Source organism: Heterodontus francisci, chromosome 38, assembly GCF_036365525.1.
Source record: "Heterodontus francisci isolate sHetFra1 chromosome 38, sHetFra1.hap1, whole genome shotgun sequence".
Classification (NCBI taxonomy): Eukaryota; Metazoa; Chordata; class Chondrichthyes; order Heterodontiformes; family Heterodontidae; genus Heterodontus; species Heterodontus francisci.
In genome coordinates, this window is record NC_090408.1 from 37,660,804 (window position 1) to 37,680,043 (window position 19,240).

At 42.1% G+C, this 19,240-nt stretch overlaps 1 protein-coding gene across 1 annotated transcript in view; it reads right to left on the bottom strand.

Annotated features, from left to right (window-relative positions):
* nox5 (NADPH oxidase, EF-hand calcium binding domain 5) overlaps positions 1 to 18,996 on the bottom strand; it is a 54,071-nt gene extending 35,075 nt beyond the window's left edge. The window contains exons 1-5 of the mRNA XM_068018360.1: positions 18,877 to 18,996; positions 15,485 to 15,635; positions 12,693 to 12,903; positions 8,043 to 8,280; positions 4,619 to 4,772 (exon numbers count right to left, since the gene is read on the bottom strand). Coding sequence (XP_067874461.1) covers positions 4,619 to 4,772; positions 8,043 to 8,280; positions 12,693 to 12,903; positions 15,485 to 15,635; positions 18,877 to 18,996 — 874 coding nt within the window. The remainder of the gene's footprint in view (positions 1 to 4,618; positions 4,773 to 8,042; positions 8,281 to 12,692; positions 12,904 to 15,484; positions 15,636 to 18,876) is intronic.
* Between the last annotated feature and the right edge of the window lie 244 nt (positions 18,997 to 19,240).

Below are 19,240 nucleotides of genomic sequence, written 5' to 3' on the forward strand. Positions count from 1 at the left end.
GAGGCGAATGGCATGGATGCATTTAAGGGGAAGCTAGATAAGAGCAAGGAAGAGAAAGAAACAGAAGAATATGTCGATAGGTGAAGTTGGGGGCAAGGAGTATAAACACCAGGGTAATGGAGCTGGAGAGGTAGTGTTGGGCTAGGCCGTGGCCTCTCCACCTCTGTAACCTCCTCCTGCCCTATCATTCTCTGGGATCATTGCATTCCTCCACTACTGGTGGCACTGCCATTAACTGCCTAGGCCCTAAGCACTGGAATTCCTACCCTAAAATATCCACATCTCTACATCGGTCTCCTCTTCCAAGATGTTCCTTAAAACCTAAATCTTTGACCAAGGTTTTGGACATCTCCCCTAATATCTCTCGGTGTCAAATTTTATTTGATGATGCTCCTGTGATGTGCCTTGGGACATTTTATGGTGATAAAGGCACAATACATACGAACATATGAATTAGGAGCAGGAGTAGGCCACTCAGCCCTTTGAGCCTGCTCCGCCATTCAATAAGTTCATGGCTGAATTGCTTACTCTACATTCCCGACTACCCCCGATAACCTTCCACCTCCTTGCTTATCAAGAATCTATCTACCTCTACCTTAAAAATTTTCAAAACTTCTGCTTCCACCGCCTTTTGAGGAAGAGAATTCCAAAGACTCACGACCCTCTAAGAGAAAAAATTTCTCCTCACCTCTGTCTTAAATGGGTTATTTTTAAATAGTGACTCCGAGTTCTAGATTCTCCCACAAGGGGAAACATCCTTTCCACATCCACCCTGTCAAGACCCCTCAGGATCTTATATGTTTCAATCAAGTCACCTCTTACTCTTTTGAATTCCAGTGGATAGCCTGTCCAATCTTTCCTTGTAAGACAGCCCGCCCATTCCAGCTATTAGTCTAGTAAACCTTCTCTGTACTTCCTCCAATGCATTTACATCCTTCCTTAAATAAGGAGACCAGTACTGTACACAGTACTCCAGATGTGGTCTCCCCAAGCCCTGTATAGCTGAAGCATAACCTCCCTACTTTTGTATTCAATTCCCCTCGCGATAAATGATAACATTCTATTAGCTTTCCTAATTATGTGCTGTACCTGCATACCAACCTTTTGCGATTCATGCACTAGGACCCCAGATCCCTCTGCATCTCAGAGCTCTACAATCTCTCACCATTTAGATAATATGCTTCTTTTTTATTCTTCCTGCCAAAGTGGACAATTTCCCACTTTCCCACATTATACTCCATTTGCCAGGTCTTTGCTCACTCACTTAACCTATCTATATCCTTTTGTAGCCCCCTATTGCCTCTTTACAAGTTACTTTCCTACCTATCTTTGTGTCATCAGCAAATTTAGCAACCATATCTTCGGTCCCTTCGTCTAAGTCATTTATATAAATTGTAAAAAGTTGAGGCCCCAGCACTGATCCCTGTGGCACACCACTCATTACATCTTGCCAACCAGAAAATGACCCATTTATGCCTACTCTCTGTTTCCAGTTAGCTAGCCAATCTTCTATCCATGCCAATATGTTACCCCCTACACAATGAGCTTTTATTTTCTGCAATAACCTTTGATGTGGCACCTTATCAAATGCCTTCTGGAAATCTAAGTATAATACATCCACTGGTTCCCCTTTATCCACAGCACATGTAACTCCCTCAAAGAACTCCAATAAATTGGTTAAACATGATTTCCCTTTCACAAAACCATATTGACTCTGTCTGATTGCCTTGAATTTTTCTAAATACCCTGCTATAACACCTTTAATAATAGCTTCTAACATTTTCCCTAAGACAGATGTCAAGCTAACTGGCCTGTAGTTTCCTGCTTTCTGTCTCCCTCTCTTTTTGAATAAAGGAGTTACATTTGCTATTTTCCAATCTAATGGAACCTTCCCTAAATCTAGGGAATTTTGGAAAATTAAAACTAACGCATCAACTATCTCACTAGTCACTTCTTTTAACACTCCAGGATGAAGTCCATCAGCACCCGGGGACCTGTCAGCCTGCAGCTCCAACTATTTGTTCAGTACCACTTCCCTGGTGATTGTAATTTTCTTGAGTTCCTCCCTCCCCTCTATTCCCTGACTTACAGCTAATACTAGGATGTTACTTGTATCCTCAATAGTGAAATACCTGTTCAATTCATTTGCCATCTCATTATCCATTATTAATTCCCCAGACTCACTTTCTATAGGAGCAACACTCACTTTGTTAACTCTTTTCTTTTTTAAATATCTATGGAAACTCTTAACTATCTGTCTTTATATTTCTAGCTAGCTTTCTCTTGTACTCTAATTTTACCTTCCTTCTCAATCTTTTAGTCATTCTTTGCTATTTTTTATATTCTGTCCAATCTTCTGACCTGCCTCCCATCTTTGCGCGACTGTTTTAGTTAATCATGGATGGCGGGTCCCACTCTTGGAATTTTTCTTTCTCATTAAAATGTATCTATTCTGTGTATTCTGAAATATCCCCTTAAATGTCTGCCACTGCATCTCTATTGACCTATCCCTTAACCTGATTTGCCAGTTCACTTTAGCTAGCTCTGCTTTCATGCCTTCATAATTGCCCTTATTTAAGTTTAAAATACTAGTCTTGGACCCACTCTTCTCTCGCTCAAACTGAAAGTAAAATTCAATCAAATTATGATCGCTGCTACCTCGGGGCACCTTAACTATGAGGTCATTAATTAATCCTATCTCGTTGTCCAATACCAGGTCTAGTATAGCCTGCTCTCTGGTAGGCTCCAGAATGTATTGTTCCAAGAAATTATCCCGAAAACATTCTATGTACTCCTCATCTAGGCTACCTCTGCCCCGTCTGCTTTTTCCAGTCTATATGTAAGTTAAAATCACCCACAATTATTTCTGTACCTTTCTGACAAGCTGCCATTATTTCTTCCTTTATACCTCGTCCTACAGTGTGGTTAATGTTAGGTGGCCTGTACACCACTCCCACAAACAAGTGACTTCTTGCCTTTATGATTTCTCATTTCTACCCAAATTGCTTCTACATCCTGGTCTCCTGAACTTAGGTCATCCCTCTCTATTGCGCTAATACCATCATTAATTAACAGAGCTACCCCTCCACCTTTTCCTAGCTTCCTGTCCTTCCTAAATGCCATGTACCCTTCAATATTCAGGTCCCAGTCTATGTCGTCCTGCAGCCATGTCTCTGTAATGGCTATCAGATCGTACTTATTTATTTCTATTTGTGCTCTCAGTTCATCTGTTTTATTTCGAATGCTATGTGCATTCAGATACAGAACCTCTAGTTTTGTCCTTTTATTATTTTTGTAACCTCTAGCCTTACTGTTGATTTACTCATAGATTTGTACACTCTGTCCCTTCCTGTCACAGTCTGTTTATCATTTCTCATATTAATACCTTTCTCTCTTGCCTTGTCTCTACTCCTGATTTACCATATCTTCCCAAATTTGATCCCTTGCCCCCACTATTCAGTTTAAAACCCTCTCTACTTCCCTAGTTATGTGGCTCGCTAGAACACCAGCCCCAGCATGGTTCAGATGTAGACCGTCCCAACAGTACAGCCACCACTTTCCCCAGTATTGGTGCCAGTGCCCCACGACCCGGAATCCACTTCTACCACACCAGTCTTTGAGCCACGCATTATATAAACACAAGTTGATGTTATGGATAAAGATCCGAATTTGCATTCTCATTCAGCAAGTTCAGGAAATGAAGACGTAACACTGGGTACAGTAAAAGTTTATCTAAGATTCTGATTAAATGATGTCTTTGAAGCTTTACTCTAGACTGACGAATTGTAAGTATTATAAAAGCAAAATACTGCAGGTGCTGGAAATCTGAAATAAAAACAAGAAATGCTGGAACCACTCAGCAGGTCTGGCAGCATCTGTGAAAAGAGAAGCAGAGTTAACGTTTCGGGTCAGTGACTTTTGGTCAGACCTGCTGAGTGGTTCCAGAATTGTAAGTATTCATGTAGAAAAGTCCATTCCTCTGCTATTGCAACTGCCTCTTTGACAAACATTTAAAAAAATCAAAATGTATAAATAAAGATTACAGAAGTTTGATTGGTGATACAGTATAAAACTATCATGTTTGGATAATTTGAGTAGAATGGACCTATAATCTCTGGAGTCTAGAAGAATGAGAGGTGATCTCATTGAAACATAAGATTCTGAGAGGGGTTGACAGGGTTGATGTTGGGAAGCTGTTTCCCCTGGCTAGACAGTCTAGAACTAGGGGTCATAGTCTCGGGATAAAGGGATGGCCATTTCAGTTGGAGATGAAGAAAAATTTCTTCACTCAGAGAGTTGTGAATCTTTGGAATTCTCTACTCTGGAGGGCCATGGATGCTGAGTCTTTGAGTATGTTCAAGGCTGAGATCAATGGATTTTTGGACTCTAAGGGATTAATCAAGGGAAGTGGGGATTGGGCAGGATTTGAGTTCAAGGATCTGCCACGAGCTTAGTTAGTAGCGGAACAATCAAAATCATACAGATAGTTTAACTGTTCTCTTTGAAAGAAATCCTGATCTTTAAGCTCACTTTCAAAAACTGATTGAAAACACTTTCTTATTTTACAAAGATCTTTAACATGTAAACAACATGTCTGTCACTGTGTTTGAACACTTACCAAAGTTCACAACATGTGCAATAGCATGTACAATACTCAGTCCAAATATGGCAAATCCCACCAGCTGGTGCAAGAGTATATGTTGGTCCAAGGGCAGAACCCGCACCACCCAGGTTGCTCTTAACCAGGTCAGACATCGGCGCAGCATAAGGACCTTTAACATGGAGAAGTACTTAAGGTTTGGCTAAAATCATTTAAAATTCCTGTAGCATAAATAATAACAGGAACAATGATCACTTAACACAAAGGTGTTCAGAGGTCCTGCTCAGATTAACTTGTCTTTCTTAAATGTTTCCTTTGCAGGGTAGACCAGAACTAGAGGCCATAAATATAAGATAGTCACTAACAAATCTAATAGTGAATTCAGGAGAAACTTAATTACCCAGATAGTGGAACACACTGTCACAGGGAGTACTTGAGGCAGCTAGCATAGATGCCTTTAAGGGGAAGCTAGATAAACAGATAAGGGAGAAAGGAATAGAAGGATATGTTGTTGGGATTTGATGAAGGGTGGGGAAGAGGCTCATTAGGAACATAAACACCAACATGCACTAGTTGGACTAAATAGCCTGTTTCCATGTTGTGAATACTAAAAATACTATGAATTCCCATCAGATTCAACATCAACTGGCCTATTTAGTTAGGCCTTATTATTTTAACAAGGTATTTTCAAGCTATTTCATTCTCCATCTTCCTGGATCATGAACGACATTGTGTCGACCAGGTAGGAGGGATCTAGGGGTTCCCTCTCAGCCTTTGCCTTGTTTAACTGTTACAGGGTTTAATTTTAAAACACCGTGTTTTTAGCTCCCCCTTAGTGAATCCTTGTTCACTGCTCCAATTGTAAGGCAAAGAAATAAAACAGGTTTCCTTAGGTTTAAACAAGAAAGATAGAAGTTTATTAATCTTAAACTCTAATCCGGTTAACGACTACGAACATGCGATGCGACCATGCTGGCATGCATACATGATAAACATACACGCAGATAGAGACAGAAAGAAGTAGAAGGAATAAACGGGCAACGTTTGAGGCAATATCTGGTAGTTACAGTCCTTTAAGTTCAATGTGGAGTCTTTGGTTGCTGGTAAGTCTTGCAATTTGTTGGGGCCCAGTTCACGCTTCAACTTGTTCCGATGCAGGAGTCTTTTCTCTCTTGAGGTTTACGTGTCTTCCGTGGGTCTGGTGGCTTGGGGAGAAAGCGAGAGAGAGAGAGCCAAGCAGGCGAGAGACTTGCTTGTTTCAGCTTCAGTTGCACACTGCATTCTGAATTCAAACTGTCCTGTGACTAGTTCAAAATACCTGGACCAGCCAGTTAGTCATGTGACCTTCTGGTTTAACCAGTCCTGGTTCTGTGGATTGTATCATCTTAGTAGGGCCTGGAATGCACTTCGTTACACCTTCAATGTCTGGTGATCAAAATCCATTTGAGTTAATTGGAGCAGGGAATAGCCCTTTGTCTCCACAAGCAGCATCTCTTAGTATGCAAATGTCCTTCCAGCCCAGTGTCTGGTGATCTTCAAGCAAGTCATTTCTTCACTCCAGCATCAGTTTAAAAATCGATGTTCATATGACAAAATTAATATGCCTCATTCTTGGCAGGTAGGGGGGTCTGCAAGACAACATCCAGGGTGGGCAGCCACAAGATCGGCTCCTGCCAATGGTTCTCTCCGGTTGGCCAAGAGGTGTATCAGACTTGTGTGGTTCGACATTCCTCCTGAGTGGAAGAGCCTTATTTTGCTTGACTGCACTAGCTCACTGATGGTGCAGAGTTTGAACTGGCTTTTTAAAGAAGTGGAACTCTTGTAATCTTGAATACAGCAGTCGTTCAGCCATCGCTTTTCATTTTAATTTTCTTTCTCCTTCTGCCAATGTTCTCAATTTTATCATAGGATGGTACAGTGCAGAATGTGGCCATTCGGCCCTTCATGTCTGTGTTGGCTCTTTGAAAGAGCTCTGCAATTAATCCTTCTCCCCTGCAATTTCCCCTAGCCCTACAAAATTTTCCCCTTCATATGTATATCCAATTCCCTTTGATAGCTAATACTGAATCTGCTTCCACTTCCCTTTCATTCAATGAATTCCAGGTCATAACAAACTGCTAAGTAAAAAAATCTTTCTCATCTCACTTCTGCTTCATTTTCCAATTACCTTAAATCTGTGTCCTCTGGTAACCCGCTCTTGTGACACTCGAAACAGTTTCCCTTAATTAATCCTATCAGAACCCTTTATGATATTGAACACCTCTATTAAATCTCCTCTTATGTCCTAAAGGCACTGACTGGTGCTAGGGGGGTGGGGTCACAAACGGGTCAGCAGCCTTTAAGTGGTCATTTTCATATGTGAGCAAAGACAGTGAGAGGACAATTTTGACTTGGGGATGTATCGGATCAGCTGCCTGTTACACATTCTTCCCAGATTTTGGTCTGAATTTGCTCACATGTTGAGAAGTCCCAGCGCCAGGACCAAAAGTGGCAGCTGACCTCACGCCGGTGGGCGACAGGACCCGGGGGCAGCATTTTAGTGGCAGCAACCCATTAAGAAGCTGCCACCAGGACTGCCGTCCAATTATGGTGGCGGTCCACTTCCCGGAGCTGCCGGACCAATCAGAGGGTTGGCAGCTCGACAGCGCCACCGTTAGAGGTGGCCACTGCTGAGGGTGCAGCATGAAGGAGAGGGCGTCTCAATGCCGAGGTGCCGTCGTATAAAGGTAAGTCTTGTTGAGCAAGTCAGGGTCTGCCATCGGTGTGTTGGGGGGCGGTGGCATATTCCAGCAGCGATGCCTTAGCCAAGGGGCGACACATCCATGAGTCATGGAGTGGCCATGAAGAAGGGCCCCCTCCCCAAAGTCCGGGAACCTGTTGGGAGGCCCCAGGGATAACCTTAATTGGGCACTTAATTGGCTCAATTGACCACCCAGTGGGCAGTCGCACCACTGAGATTCCCGCCACTGGTAATACGCCATGGTGGCAGAAAGAGGTCGAGCTCTCCTCCCTCGCCATCTTACCAGCCCACCCACCTCCCAGCCTGTCACATAGGGCTGTTAAAATTCAGCCCTTCATTTCCATTTTCAGTCGCCTGTTTTACACTATCGCTCAAAATGAGCCCCTGAGAGTCAGCAAAGTATTCAGCTGTGTGCGTGGCGATTATCAGCAATTATTAGAGAGCACTCAGGAACAGGAACCCTGATTGATTTTTTACTCTATAACTAAATCATTGTAGCCAGTACGAGCACATCTACTGTTATCCTGGCTGAAATTAACTCAGCACAGTCCAAGGACCTCCCCTGTCCTGTGTGGCTCAGTGACACACTGAGTGGTGTATTAACCTGCTAAAGTAGCGTGTAAATCCAAGAGATTTCTTTTCCCCATGATGTAAAGTCACAGTAAAAAGATTTGCTTTCAATAGGAATGTGTCAGTACTCACCCCGACGAAGGTACAGTTGAAGTTAAGGCACTGCCCACAGCCTTTTGCCAACATTATCCATCCACCATAGCTGGTATATTTCATGGCAGCAAACGTGAAAAGAAAGATGTTAACTAGGAGGTAACAACACATGAAGAGCAGCTTACGGCTATTATTGTGCCAGTAGGCTGGTGTCAGATACCGTGGGGTCTGCCTCGTGCATTTCTCTGTAGTCGGTGGTTTTAACCAGTTGGCAGCACTGTAGGAAGAGAAAAATATTACAAATATGCTGTGTCCTCTTTCAGTGGAGTGAGATGTGTTAACTGTTGACTTCCCAAGGCTGATATTAATGCCACCCTGTGTGAGCTGATAGTGTGGTCTACAGTGGACTTCCCTGTTCAACTTTTCTATCCTGAGATTGGAACTGAGGCTTTCTATCTCGGAGACATTCTGAGATCCACTTGCTGGAGATGCTGAATTTCATTGGCATTCAAGATTCACACTTGAAAGAAAACTCCAGCACAGAAATTTACCACACTCCTTCCAGACATATTAGTTCACTAAAACATATAGCTTTCAGTTTATTTCCACGCATACTTTTCACATATCCCCTCTCTATTTAAGTTTGAAGTTAATAATGCAGAAGGAGGCTATTTGGCCCATTGTGTCTGCTGACTCTTTGTCAGGACATTGGGATTAGCTGACTAATCCCACTGCTGTGCTCACTCCATAACACTGTACCTGTTTTCAAACACAAACGCGGCCGATGCTGAGCTATACGGGAAAGTTCCCAATCTCAGCAAATGACAGGATGCTTAGAGTACCGTGAAGAGTTCTGATCTTCGTATTATAAAAAGAATATTGAGGCACTTGAAAAGGTGCAAAAAAGATTTACAGGGATGATACCAGAACTGAGAGGTTATACCTATCAGGAAAAATTGAACAGGCTGGGGCTCTTTTCTCTAGAAAAGAGAGGGCTAAGGGTGTCCTGATAGAGGTCTTTAAGATTATGAAGTGGTTTAATAGGGAAGACATTGAGAAGATTTTTCTACTTGTGAGGGAGACTAAAACTAGAGTCACTAATAAATCCAATAGGGAATTCAGGAGAAACTTCTTTGCCCAGAGAGTGGTGAGAATGTGGAACTCACTACCACAATGAGTAGTTGAGGCAAATAGTATAGAAACATTTAAGGGGAAGCTAGATAAAGGGAGAAGGGATAAAGGGAGATGAGGGAGAAAGGAATAGCAGGTTATGCTGATACTGTTAGATGAACGGGGTGGGAGAAAGCTTGTGTGGAGCATAAACACCAGCAATGACCAGTTGGACTGAATGGCCTGTTTCTATACTGTACACTAGTTGTAATTCTATGTAAAAAGATCAACCGATGCAGCTCGCCACTTTCATTGCTAGTTTCCCTCTGCACCAGTACATTCGTGTACAATAAGCAATAAGTTGAATGTAGACTTGTCTGCATAAAACAAACCAGTGAAGTTAACTGTACCAGGCCAGTTTGAATTGTGATTATAGTAAAAACACAATCACAAAAATGATTTTTTTATCCTAATCTACACTGGTTCAGGGAAAGCACATTTCAGTGTTAAAGCTCGACAGCAGCAATTATTTATCATGTGAAAAATGCTTCATGTTTGTTTGTCCTTGTCACATAAAGTTTTCTGTTACATGTTGTCTCATACCTTGGTGAACACTTAACATATCTGTATGAAAATTTTTTCCCCTGGTATTTTAACAGAGGTGCTAACACATTTATACCCTCCATTAAAATAGTAGACAAAGAAATTTAATACAAATTAAAGCCTGGCTCGGGTATAAAATTAAAACCCGAGCCGGGCCCGACCCGACCACAGCCGACCCAAACCCGAGCTGGGCCCGAGTCCTTCAACGTTTTTCATGTCCAACCCAATCTGAAAATATCAAGCATGTTATTAATACAGAAAAATAAAATCACATCAAAATATAGATTAAAAAGAAAACAATACAAAACAAAACCTGACCACAGCCAACCTGAACCCGACCCTGCCCAATCCCGAATGCTGGATACCGAATATAGACCCGACCGGACCCGAACCCTACACATGTAGTCAGGTTTGGTCGGGTTCGAGTCGGGTAGCCAGGCTTTAATACAAATGGTTTAATTATTGCCGGCTAATGCTTAATGGACTTTACTTCAAATCATTAGAGATGATAGGGTATATTTTCTGCCTGCGACTGCTCTTGCACGAGTGCTTAATGCATTTGTACTAAATCCCCCTGTGAATGTTTTAACACAGCATCAGTCAGGTCATGTACCCCTACAAATCATGATGAGTGAAGGGTCTTTTGGTGCATGTAGGATCATACAGTTCTCAAAGCGACAATATAGAGAGGTATAATGTAGTTGTATTTATTGGGCAACTTTGCACCAGGTTACTGTTTCAGGATGCCACACCCTCCCATTCTTACACTCAGAGCAGGAACTCCTCTGGAGGCGCCTTGGACTCTGCTGTTCAAAGTTAAGATCTACCCGAGAGAGTCAACACGGGGGACCTGTTAGCATCAAAGAAACCAGCTCCTTGCATTGGCAGCAGAATCATAGAGACAGTTTTTCAGGGAGCCATCTGTCCCTGGAACCTTGGTCTGTTTTTGCTATTGAAGCACAGACTGTGGGAGATCAATCCATCCAGCTGGCTGCACTCCTGTGATAAAAAAAAACCTTTGAAAGTCTACATGTCTACTCTTTAAAGTATTAGTGTAGCATAAGGTGTCACACACAGACTATCTGATTTGAATATCAGTCTTTAAATGGCTGCTTTTAGACCTTTGCAATTTCACCTGAACACCTTAAAGCGTTGGAATAAAGGTCATGTATCGATTTGACAGTCCAACTCTACACAGTTCCATATTAACCAGCAGGAGTTCTTCACCACACACACACACACACACTTAGATCTCAGGCTCTTTCTGTCACCGACATGTAAATATAATTAACTGTTTTAACTGTCAAAGACATCACACACTTGCTTACAATATAGCTTCTCATCTATGCTTAATTAAACATCCCTGTTGCTGAAAGCAATTAGAGGATTTATTGCAAATGTTAAAGTAGTGCATGGAGCTTCTGTACAAATTTCACCTTTCATTCCGCTTGGTTGAGTGTCTTGATGGAGCCAGTGGGTGATTCTGCTCAAATTGAAGGTGTGTGGAAGATTGAATGAGTCCACTGCATGTGCCCATAGCCATGCGGGAAGGTTACAGATTCAATCTTTGATATAGGCAGAGACAGGGATGCTCCGCTGGGATGGAACTACAATTGGCCTCAGGATCCTTGGAGTGAGAAAAGGGAAAGGTAGCCAAGGTTCCTGCTTCTGTGGTCCCTTGTGGGAGTGCACCTGGGGTGGGGAGAGGGGGTGAGGTGTTGGGTGAGGATACAATTGGACATCACTGTGTTACCCTATGGCGCGCATGAAGATCTGCTGCTTATGTAAGTTGGCGGAGGGCTAGCATGACCTCTAGTGCAGAATGTCTCTCAGCAAGAGTCACTGGGGTTGATCTTCACCTGCCAGCAGCTACCATTTTTGAAAAATGGGTGGCCAACAATTGAAAATTGAGGGCTGCCCCATTAATGCCCAAGGCCTGCCTGATAAGGCATTCTGACAGGCCTGTAAATGCTTAAGCAGGCTGCGTCCCCCAAACAGCTGTTTAGATATTCAAATCAGGAAAGGTTATGGGACCCCAATTGCAATCTTCAGGTACAAATGGACGGAGAGTGTGCTGCTCCATCAATTTTTACCAGGCATTGAGCGGCCAAACCATCGGTCTTTAAAAGAGAGGGCGCACAAAAAAAGAACACAACTTTTTCTTTTTTCTTTTAGTGGGTCCCCAAAAATACCCTGTTCCACTGCTGACGCTGGTAACATGTTAATGAGTCCCAGCTTGCAACATAGCTCAGACCTCATGCTGCACCAACTGGTGGGCGGGACAGTCATTCCATCCATTTTGGGTCCCATTTGAAAATCATCCCTAGTGTCTTCAGAAAAATTAAGAAGAGAAGTTACATTCTTATCACTATAAGTTTTCCTTGGACAAATTTTAAAGTGAGGATGTTGACATTAGGGAAAGAACAGTTTCCAATGTTGGTGCCCAGTGTCTAGATCATAGGGTTTCCAACTCTACAGCATTGAAATTAAAGATTAATCTCCAGGGTACTGATGTGAACAACACCCAGGGGAAAAATCATAGGGACAATAAAAAATATTGTGCTTTATCCATTTTCTTTGAACACTTTCATTTATTAGTGGTATAGAAATTGGAGGTGGGAGAAAAAAGTTGTTTCACTGGGTTGGAGATGGGAATCGTGTGATGAATCCTCCAGGAAGACATCCAAAGAGCATTGGCGACCCGAGTGAACCAGGCAGTCGAGGGTCGGTTATCGTGCAGGTTAGATGCGGGTTAAAGCTTCATCTTCTTTGCCCCAACAATTAATTTACCATCAATCTCAGAAGCACCTCTCTTACTCTTCCAGTATTACAATTCCATTTGTTGAAATCTATCAATCTTATCAGGTGAGGCTGAAAATTTAGTGCAGGTCAGGCCCAAAATATGAGCAGTTTGTGCTGTGGATTGGGACTGGCTAGGAAATTGGACTGAAACGAAATTCATTCTTCCAACATTACCTTATTGTCAGGTTTTCCATTACTTCTGGAAAGCTTTCTAGCTCCTCCTTGAGCTCCTCGAAGGTAATGGCGCCACTGTTGTCTTTATCAGCGGATTCAAAAAGTGCCAGCGTGAGGTCATCGAGCTTCTCCTCTGGTAATGAAATGGCACTTTCCCGTAAACAGGATTTGAGGACGATGCGTAATTCATCAGGGTCTATGGAACCACTTCCTGTGATTTGATACAGTTACAGCAATAGTAAGCCAGGGCTGTTTTCATTGGAACATAAGAGATTACAAGATGACTTGAGAGAGATGTTTGAAGTTTGAGAGGAACAGACTGTTTCCAGTTATTAAGGGATATAGAATAAGGGGTCATAAATACAAGATTAAATGGTATCCATGTGTTCAAATCCCTCAATGGCCTTGCCTCTTCCTATCTCTTTCCAGCCTCACAACCCTCCAAGATCTCTGCACTCCTCCAATTCTGGCCTCTGGTGCATCCCTGATTTCTTTCGCTCCACCATTGGCAGCCACGCTGTCAGCTGCCTGGGGACTAAGCTTCCCCAAACCTCTCCACCTCTCTATCTCTATTTCGCTCTCCTACTTAAAGCCACTTCTTAAAACCTACCTCTTTGATCAAGCTTTTGGTCACTTGTCATAATATCTCCTTACGTAGCTCGGCTACAAATTTTGTTTGATAAGCTCCTGTGAAACTCCTTGGGACATTTCAGCATGTTAAAGGTGCCACAAAAATGCATGTTGTTGTTGTAGGAGATTTGGGACATAGAGCAGAGGAAATATTTTTACACACAGGATTGTGAGGCTGTGGTCCGCACGATTGGAGTTTCTGATTGAAGCAGAAATCATGTTAACATTTAAGAAGAGGTGAGATAGGTTGTTGAAGCAAAGTATTTATAAAGGGATATAGGAACAGGGAGGGCACATGGAATTAGGACTACTGTTTGTGTAGAGGATAAGCACCAGTATGGACTGGCTGAATCAAACGGCCTGTTTCCATCATGTAGTTTCTGTAATATCAGAAACAAGCTCATAAGCAAACAATTACTACTCAAATGAGTAATCAAACTGATTAACCATGAAAGCAGGATATCATTGTGTTGTATAGAGAATAATGGATAACTTGGAGTGATCACAAAGCAATAATGTACCTGAGGAGTTCAAATGACTTCATACAAAACTATGCCTATGGCAGTCAGTTACAAGGATGATTGGATGGTTATACATATATCAATGGTTGCATGGAAATGATTACAGGAAGTAGTCTATGTGAGGACTTGAAATAGACCATACATAAATTGAAGATTTATGATATGAGGTAGTAATCCCAGTTCATCATTCTGATGACATTATAAGCTGCAAGAGTGAAGCTTTTTTTTATTGAAAACCCAGGCGAATGTTCAAAGTGCAGGTATCACCAAGGTCAAAAGCAGCAGGAGACAAGATGAAGTGAATCAGAAAGTGATGTTTGGTGATGATGCCAAGCATGTGTTTTAAAGGCTCATCAATTGTAAGATGAAGAAATGGCTGAGGGAGATAATGGAGGTGAAATTCACTTTGCAAAGGGCACTAATCAACTGTCTATTAACCACCCCATCCAATTTTCCTTACCATTGAAATCCATTACCACCTATTTTGCACTCTGCCAAAGTGGATTTTAACACCCACCGCCAAGATATTGAACAACTTTTGAGATCCTGAGAAAGAGTGAGTTGGAACAGGAGATGATACGATGAGTTTGATTTCAGCACAATGAGGAACCAGGGAAGAGGGCAAGTGTGTTGGTTGATGTAATTGCTACACCTTGATCTTCCTATTCTTTGATGGAGTACTAAATATCTTATTCCTTTCAAAAACACGGATTCTTCATGTCTTCAACACATCCAACTAACATTTAGCACATCTTCCTTTCGATAGCTTCACCCTTACTCCTTTTTCAATGATTGCAATTCTTAGCCTCACTGCTGATATCGCAGGTGCAATATTCATGTTTCCTTCTTTACTAAAGCTTGGCTCCCAAAGCACTTCATTATTACGTGACAAGCACACAGTTTTTCTTCCCCCTCAGTGAGACTTAAGTCCCTAAATAATTTAAGTCCACCTGATACTTAAATGTTACTCCCATATCTAAACAAGCTCCAATATTGCAAATTCTCCCTGTGACTGTGGGTTTCCGCCGGGTGCTCCAGTTTCCCCCCACAGCCAAAGACTTGCAGGTTGATAGGTAAATTGGCCATTGTAAATTGCCCCTAGCGCAGATAGGTGGTAGGAGAATGGTGGAGATATGGTAGGGAATATGGGATTAATGTAGGATTTGTATAAATGGGTGGTTGTTGGTCAGCACAGACTCAGTGGGCCGAAGGGCCTGTTTCAGTGCTGTATCTCTCTATGACTCTATCACATCTCTCATGCTGCTGGGCAGGATGCAAGAAAAACCTAGTCAGCTGTGAGTGTCCATCTTCCCTCAATATATCACAACCGTTATGTGTGTGTCTCTCTCTTTTATTGATGTTCCTATGGATAATTTTCTTTTCTCTCTTGTTCTTCCTGAAGCTCAATTAAGCCTCTTCCTCCTTCCTGCATTCTCACAATGCTGAGATCAAGACTAAAGAGATCCTATACAGGAATCTTGGCTCCTCATTTAAGTCTATCAATTAAAAAAAACAAGAAAATCAGTTATTGATTGCAGCATGATATTGGGACTTTCATTATGTTGTATATGCTACAAAAATCTAATGCTTTTACTGTCAAAGGCATGCCAATCAATGAATATACTCAGATATAGATCTTACCATCTACATCATAGACTTGGAAAAGGAATCGTAGTTTGTCTGTTTCACTTCCATGAGTAAGGAGATTCAGGGCCTTCAGTAATTCATCCAAGCTTATACTGCCACTCCCATCAGAGTCAAACAGAGTGAAAAACCTTTCTGCAAAGAAAGACTGAGGAAAGCAAACAAAGGAAGCACATTAGTTCCCAAAGAGAAAGCAAGATACTGGTGAAGCAATAGATTCACTTCATCTTGTCTCCTGCTGCTTTTGACCTTGGTGATACCTGCACTTTGAACATTCACCTGGGTTTTCAACAAAAGAAAGCTTCACTCTTGCAGCTTATAATGTCATCAGAATGATGAACAGTGGGATTACTACCTCATATCATACATCTTCATTTTAGGTATGGTCTATTTCAAGCCCGCACTTAGATTGTTGCTGCTTAGATTCTAAATATTCTTAGAATCATACAGAACAAAAAGGGGCCATTCGGTCAATCATGGCTATGCCAGCTCTTTGAAAGAGCAATCCATTAGTCCCACTCCATCTTTGCCACGCTTCCCACATTACAGCAGTAACTACACTTCAAAAGTATTTCTTTGGCTATAAAGCACTTTGGGGTGCCCGGTGGTCATGAAAGACACTATATAAATGCAAGTCTTTCTTTTTCTTTTTGCTGTTTCTCCACAGCCCCAAGAGGACAGACGAGGCCTCAGTTTAACATCTCATCCAAAAGGCAGCACCTCTGACAGTGCAGTGCTCTGTGTTCCCTTAGCACAGCACTGGGAATGTCAGCCTGGTTTATGAGTTCAAGCCTCTGAGTGGGATTTGAAAGCTCTACCAACTGAGCCAAGGTCTTGTAAATGCTTATAAATTCCCTATACTTTTAAATGACAAACCCCCCTTAATATATCAGCTAGGCTCAGTAGGTTGCACACTCACCTCTAAGTCAGGCAATTGTGGTTTCAAACCCTATAATAGGCTTCACCACATCAATTAACTGCAGTATAATATGGTCAGAGGTGCTGTCTTTTGGATAATGTACTAAGCCAATATCGCATCTGCCTGACCTATTGGATGCAAAATATCAGTTTGATGCCGAGGAGAGACTATTCCCAGATTCCTGGCCAACATTCACAGAATCACAGAATAATACAGTGCAGAAGAGGCCATTCGGCCCATCGAGTCTGCACCGATGCATTAAAACACCTGACCTGTCTACCTAATCCCATTTGCCAGCACTTGGCCCATAGCCTTGAATGTTATGACGTGCCAAGTGCTCATCCAGGTACTTTTTAAAGGATGTGAGACAACCTGCATCTACCACTCTCCCAGGCAGGGCATTCCAGACCGTCACCACCCTCTGGGTAAAAAAGTTCTTCCTCAAGTTCTCCTTAAACCTCTCACCCCTCACCTTAAACTTGTGACCCCTCTTCAACTAAGGGGAACAGCTGCTCCCTATCCACCCTGTCCATGCCCCTCATAATCTTGTACACCTCGATCAGGTCACCCCTCAGTCTTCTCTGCTCCAGCGAAAACAACCCAAGCCTATCCAACCTCTCCTCACAGCTTAAATGTTCCATCCCAGGCAACATCCTGGTGAATCGCCTCTGCACCCCCTCCAACGCAATCACATCCTTCCTATAATGTGGCGACCAGAATTGCACACAGTACTCCAGCTGTGGCCTTACCAAAGTTCTGTACAACTCCAACATGACCTCCCTGCTTTTGTAAACTATGCCTCGATTGATAAAGGCAAGTGTCCCATATGCCTTTTCACCACCCTATTAACCTGCCCTTCTGCCTTCAGAGATCTATGGACAAACACGCCAAGGTCCCTTTGTTCCTCGGAACTTCCCAGTGTCAGGCCATTCATTGGATACTTCCATGTCACATTACTCCTTCCAAAGTGTATCACCTCACACTTTTCAGCGTTAAATTCCATCTGCCACTTTTCTGCCCATTTGACCATCCCATCTATATCTTCCTGTAACCTAAGACACTCAACCTCACTGTTAACCACTCGGCCAATCTTTGTGTCATTCCTCTTTCAACCAGCACTTCCAAGTAAAAAAAGAAATTAGCTAAGTTATTTTTTTTAAATTTGTGGACCTTGCTGTGTGCAAGTTCCCCCACACTTTTTCCCAACGCACTTTTAAAAGTAATCATTGGTTGTAAAGTGCTTTGGGATGTCCTGATGTGCTTAGATGGAGAGACTAGACAAGTTGTTCTCCATAGGGCAGAGAAGGTTAAGAGGTATTCAAAGTTATGAATAACATTGTTAAGTGTAGATACGGAGAAAATATTTCTACTGCCAGGAGGGTCAGTAATCAGAGCACACAGGTTTAAGCTAATTGGCAAAAAAAAGAGTGGAGATGAGAAAGAAAAATTTGTAGAGGGACTTGTTAGGATCTGGAATGCACTGCCTGAAAGTAGGTGGAAGCAGATTCAATAGTAACTTTCAAAAGGGCGGCACAGTGGCGCAGTGGTTAGCACTGCAGCCTCACAGCTCCAGCGACCCGGGTTCAATTCTGGGTACTGCCTGTGCGGAGTTTGCAAGTTCTCCCTGTGTCTGTGTGGGTTTTTGTCGGGTGCTCTGGTTTCCTCCCACAGCCAAAGACTTGCAGGTTGATAGGTAAATTGGCCATTGTAAATTGCCCCTAGTATAGGTAGGTGGTAGGGAAATATAGGGACAGGTGGGGCTGTGGTAGGAATATGGGATTAGTGTAGGATTAGTATAAATGGGTGGTTGATGGTCAGCACAGATTCGTTGGGCCAAAGGGCCTGTTTCAGTGCTGTATATCTAAATAAAAATAAAACTGGATAAACAACTGAAGGAGAAAAAAATGCAGGTCTGTGGAGAAGAACAGTGCAGTGGGTCTAATTGGATAGCTCTTTCAAAGAGCTGGCACAGACACAATGGACTGAATAGCCTCCTCTGTGCCGTATGATTCTTTCTTTATCCTGTCCACTGGTAATGTGCTTCCGAAAGAAAATTTGATGTTTGCAGCAGAACAAGAACAGTGCAGCATTGGGCAAACATCATTGCACATTCAAATCTAATTACAGTATTACAAATAAAATAGGCAATTCTTTTTGAATAGTCCCCAGAATACTCAATATACACTTAACAATTAACATCATACATAGTTTAAGATAAAAGCTGCTGCAACTATTGTGTGAATATTACCTAGTAATAAACATACACATAGCAAGGAAGATTTTCTCTGCTTGTAATTTGTATTAAAATTGTGAACATGTAAACATAAAACACATCTATTATTTTACTACAGAGGGAATAAAATCTCCCTATATTCCTATTCTTATTTCAACAATAATAATCTAGAACTACTGAGTTTTGTACTGGCAACAATCATAATATATTCTCTATGCGTTGAGAACACATGCTTGCCTCTTTTACTTTGAGTGCTGTCTTGAATTCTTCCAAATTAATTTCCTTGCCCTCACCAGCAATATTTTCAAACTGCTTGGTTACCCATTCCAACCACTTGGCATCATCGTCTACACTCATTGTGCTGGAACAGAAAGAGATGGTTAAAAAATGGACAATATTTAGGAAAAGGAAAACTCATAAGGATCGACAATCTCTTTTGCGAATGATCAGTGCTATTGTCACTTCTGACCAAAGTCCTCAATCGTTGCTCAAAAACACAAAAAGATTGTTGAACTCATTTATACTATCCACTTCTTTCGCAACTTATTTTGCAACCAGTAGGTGAAAATGTTCCCCCTCATATTGTTCCTTACTCTTAACT